This window comes from Ceratina calcarata, unplaced genomic scaffold (assembly GCF_001652005.2).
Source record: "Ceratina calcarata isolate Rehan_Ccalc_2016 unplaced genomic scaffold, ASM165200v1 scaffold289.2, whole genome shotgun sequence".
Lineage (NCBI taxonomy): Eukaryota > Metazoa > Arthropoda > Insecta > Hymenoptera > Apidae > Ceratina > Ceratina calcarata.
This window is the reverse complement of record NW_017151272.1, coordinates 176,912-182,070: the sequence shown is the minus strand read 5'-3', so window position 1 is coordinate 182,070 and position 5,159 is coordinate 176,912. Positions and strand designations below refer to the sequence as shown.

Below are 5,159 nucleotides of genomic sequence, written 5' to 3'. Positions count from 1 at the left end.
AATTCAACGTGCCAGCATTGTTTAAGTATATGTATAGCCTATACATCCTTAAGAAAATGAAATGACGAACAAATAAATAATTAAGAGTCAATGACATCTCTTGCGCAAAGGAACGAAATAAAAGATCAGGCGAACCTACTTTCCCTGCAAATTCGACGCTCGACTATTTGTTTTCAACCACGCTTTTCTATCTCACAACTTTCCACGGTTTTCCTTTGGGATTTCGAACACGACAGTTTACTTACATCGCGCGATAATGCACCGTATAAATATACTTAGTCACTGTCGAGTCCAACGAGGCGTGCCCGATAATTAGCAACAGTTAAGCTGTTGCACCGAATGCGCAACGAGCCGGCGAATCTGCGTAATCTGGAACCGTGATAACGGCCGAAACGGCGAGTCAACGTCCCGGTTCGAAGCGATCACGATGAAAAAATCGGGGCGAAAGTGTCGTCCGTGATTCAATTTTTTACAGCCAATTTCGTTCATTCATTACGGAGACCGGTGAGATAATAAAAACTGTAGTAACAGCTAAAATTTCGCTGGTGAATGGAATCAAATTTTCATTTCGGTATAAATTCTAATTAAAATATTCCATGAAAATATGAGTTATCAGTAGACTGCGAATTTCGTGCATTTATAGAGAAATTCAGATGTTAAAAAAAAAAAAAAAATACGAGAGCGCATGAGGGGTCAAAGGTGAAACGCATAAAAATGATCAGGTTAATGAATCAGCATAAAATTCGGTTTTCAATGCCCAATAAAATTAGTGAGAAACCCCAAATGGATTGCTCGTAAGAAATTTCGCATTGACATTAAGACGTCCGTGTTAAAATTCAGTACAAACACGTAGAGCGTCGCGTTCTTATTTGTGTGCAATCATTTTCAAGGCATGGTTACCGCTCCAGAAACACCGCCGAAAGACGCAATTTTAAACGCGTTCGTGCATTTGGAAATTATGACTCGAGGATCGGTAGCACGCACCACCGGCGTCAAGGCAAGGAGAGAGTGTCGGGAACACGAGCGAAGGAGCGAGAGGCACGAGCGCATTCTTCTTTGCATTTTCTGCTATTATACTGATACACATCGTTAGTGTACCTCGGAGTTTGGCAAGGCACGCAACGCTGCCAAATTATAGCCAAAGATTTGGACCTTCCAATTTTTCTCGACGCAAAACGAGAACTCGCGTCGTAAGCAAGTTCTCGTTGCACAAGCGTAAATTCAATACGAGGAAGTACAGACGCGTGTCCGTATTTCGAGAATATCCCCCTGATCGGGGAACGGAAGGGTTCGTCGACCGGCGCAAAACGCGTCTTTAACGAGCGTGCAAAAATACACGAGAAGAAAATATCAGACGAACAACGACGTCTAATGAACAGGGGAGGGAGGGGAAGTATCTGACGCATCGTGCGCCATTCAGAAGTGCTGGAAAACTAGTTTCAGTAAAAGAACAAGCAGAAAAAAGGAGGCGGGGGGGGGGGTCCAGCCGTAGTGAAGTAATTGATGCCAAGATTAATCCCACCTCGGTCTCCTCTAGCCTTCCTCCGAGCACCATAATTAACCACTTAAGCGATTACGATGGATCCCGACGTAATATTTTGCACGTTTTACCTCCTCCCATTCTGTACAACGAATTCTGATCCGTCCGCGTTATTTACAGGTAATTGTACGGAAAGTGATTCCCGTGTCGTGCCACGGGGCCCGCTACCGTTCGGACAAGACAAATTACGATGATTTAACACTCGCGCCTTTACGCGATATCGGCAGTGGAAAAAGGCAAGTGCACGAGTTCTATCCGAACTCGATCACTGGGACCAGAGAGCGATCTTACCGTCCATGAGAGCTCGCTTGTTTCGAACTCGTCAATTCAGTTTCGCGTTATTTGTCATAAATTCATAAACGGGCGAAAAACGTATTTACTTAATGTTTCATGCGTCCGGTGGTGTTTCAGCGGGCAATAAATCCGACGCTGCTTTTATTGCAACAATTTATACGCCGTTCCAAGTAATTAGACTTTATTGCTCGGTAGGGCGACCACGGTGTGTAAATCAGATACGCGATTAAAATATTATTGCGTTCTACGCCGAGGCACTCGCTCGTGGAGGCAATATCCGATTTGACAGCGAGTAATTTTCGCGAAAACTATCGCCGCGTCGATACGTCGGGCCAGTTAAACGCCGACACGATCAATTATCATCTCTCGCACGACCGCGTTCATCGTGCAACAAACAAACGATTACCAAGATCTACGATAACTCGTCTTAAAGTGACAACTGACCATCGATAAGCCGGTCTCGCCTGATTAACCGTTATCGTGCCGAGATTATCTCGGGGCCTCCAGGGGAAATTGAAACGGAAAGGGAAAAAATAATTTACCGACTATACGCGAATCGTTCGTTTCAATTGTATGACGCATTCGAAAATTAAGCCGAAGGAAAGGCTTTTTCCCAAATCCTCTGAATCGTAACGAGGAAAACGTTTTGCAGACGCGGTTCGCTCGTCTCAATTACGTAATGAACTTTTTCTCCAGACCCTTTGATCGCGTACACGCCGCCTTAAGCCCGGCGTCAGGTAAGCCGTGACTCGGTTAAAATGTTTTGGCAACGCGGTGACAGTCTGCAGGGCGACACACGACATCGATTTGTCAGTGACAAAGTCGTCGGCGAGATTCCGCCGCGTTTCACTGTGTATGCACGCGTTTCGCTAACGAGTTACAATTTGTTTCAAACCTGTCGCGAGAATAATAGCGTTCCGTAAACTTCGGTCAATTTCCCCCGGCAAATTGGGATTAACTTTGCCCGCGGTTTCTCGCCGAAAACCCTTTTCGCTTTTAACCAACGCCAATTCGATTTCGCCCTCCCAACCCGTCCCACACCCCGTCGTTCATTGCCCGATTACTTTCGCTCCTTGCGATTACTTTTTACTCTGCGCGATACACCGTGAAATACAAACAATCGGCCAGTAACACAGAAATTGATACAGTTGAAATCTTAGAACTTGGCAATCATTAAAAATTAATACGATACGTATTGCACATAAGACTTGGTACAATGATTCATATATTGATCGATACTACAATTCCTACAACAGATATAGGAATACAATGTTTCACTTTGTGATTAATACGATAATAAGTAAATAACAACATGAATAAATAATAAAAATAAATATCCGGAAGCGATCGCCGGTGGTCCGAGAAGCTATTCTCGGCCGAAATAAAAGGGAGAACCGCGAACGACAACAAATTTTCAGGGTGCACGTTTCCTTTAGGATTTTAAAACGAAGCGGAACAAAAGACGACGTTGTGATTCGACCGTCAATGAATGGGCACAGAAATTTTCGGCGAAAGATACGAGCCAATGTTTATTACCGTTCCCCCCGCCGAACGCGGAGCGTGGCCTTACTTGGAAGCGGCGTAAAAACAAGGGTCTCGTATATCCGCGTACGGGCAGAAAAAGTGACAACAAACTTCGCGGTAGAGATCTAATCTTTTTCGTGGAACGATCTCTATGCATTGAAGAAAACACGGTTCGGTAATTCACGGGGACCTTCAGCGTACGAGTTTCTGTCATATGACAATGAATGAAAAGCGAAGCGATGAACGAGGGCACGCGGTCAAAGAAACTCGAGTAAATAATTGTCGAATCTCCGGTCGTTGCTCCGTTCTTCGGAAAATAAAGCCTAGACGTATCAATGGATAATTTAAGACCGCGAGAAATTGATATCGAAGATGTTTAAACTTTGTAACCCGGAGAGGAATCCCGTCGGAACTGGTCGCCAGAATTGATGCGTGGGCGTCATCACATTTTCGTTGGGATCGTGCCAAACGAGAAACGTTTTTAGCGATCAGGTGCAATAAGCGATAATACAGCGCCGGTTACCGATAATCTCGTTCCGCGATCGTTCCGCGGGTCAGATTGTTAATCATCGCGGCACGAAAGCTCCGATTCAACGTTGGCAAACAGCGGTGGACGGACGAGAGGCGTCTAAATTATCATTAGGACATAAAAGCGATTTGCCACCGAGTAGATTACGTTACCAGATCGTAAGATAACCACCTACAATGACGTTAATTTATATGAATCAGACTCTGCCCCCAACGACACGCATAAAATATCATAACACGTTATCAGATTTCATAGGCGAAACAGATAGACGTCCGACGGGACGAATAACCCGCGATCGTGTCGCGTTCCCGATCAATCTCCTCTACTTTCTCTGATATTACTTAGTCTCTTATTAATTTATTAACACGTACGTAACGACTATCTTTACGTAATGAAGAAGAATATACCGTCGAGATGTTTGATGAATGCACTCGTCGAAACTTATGACTAGCTTATTACGATACGGTAGGAGGAAGAGTCACCGGGTACCATCGTTCATTCTGATTTAAATTCGCTACTAATCGTGACCCTGTGACCTTCCTCCTACAATAAAGAATTTGAAACGTAGAAAGACACTCACCGAAAACGGGGCTGAGATCCGACCTCGCGGACGTCTTTCCCGTCGGCACGTAACTTCCACCGGCGAGGGAGCCCTTCTCCTGTAAAAACACACACATGCACTTAGTGGCCGCGTCCTTAGGCTCGCACCGATCGAGTGGGTGGTATCGAAGAATAACCGCGTTACACACGAGAAGAAACACTCGTTATCTCGAGCACGTTTCGTTTACCACACACCGATCACGGTAGCATCGAATGAGACAATGAATTTAGTATCGTTCTCGGATTTTACTCGCACCTCAGACTCCGTAAGATCGATGAGGGAACTTTTCTCCTCCGTGAGGTTCTCGGAGGACCTCTTCTCGTCCTCGCCTTCATCCTTGAAGACCTTGACCTCGTCTTCGCTGCCGAGATCGTCGCCGCCGCCGCTGCTGCTCACGTGCGGCATTATTGCTGGCCGAGCGACGGCCACCGTCTTTCCTGTTTTCGTCGTCCGGCGACTGAACACGAGATTCGCGTCTGCCTCGGTGACGGGACGCGAGGTCGAGACGGTACACGGGTGTTCCGGATACGCTGCTAACGTCCAGCGCGACGAAAACGCGACCGGATCAACAGAGCACGCCACAGTTTTTCTTCACGCCCGATTCGTCGGTGGCGCGTTTCGCGTTTTCTCTCGAAGAACGAGTCGTAGTTAGGTGCGCCGGGTGCTCACGC

General features: G+C 46.1%; 1 protein-coding gene across 1 annotated transcript in view; it reads right to left on the bottom strand.

The window, feature by feature from the left end:
• LOC108623756 (protein pangolin, isoforms A/H/I/S) overlaps positions 1-4,911 on the bottom strand; it is a 161,016-nt gene extending 156,105 nt beyond the window's left edge. Inside the window, exons 1-2 of the mRNA XM_018022521.2 lie at positions 4,744-4,911; positions 4,468-4,546 (exon numbers count right to left, since the gene is read on the bottom strand). Coding sequence (XP_017878010.1) covers positions 4,468-4,546; positions 4,744-4,893 — 229 coding nt within the window. The 5' untranslated portion in view covers positions 4,894-4,911. The remainder of the gene's footprint in view (positions 1-4,467; positions 4,547-4,743) is intronic.
• Positions 4,912-5,159: the final 248 nt, after the last annotated feature.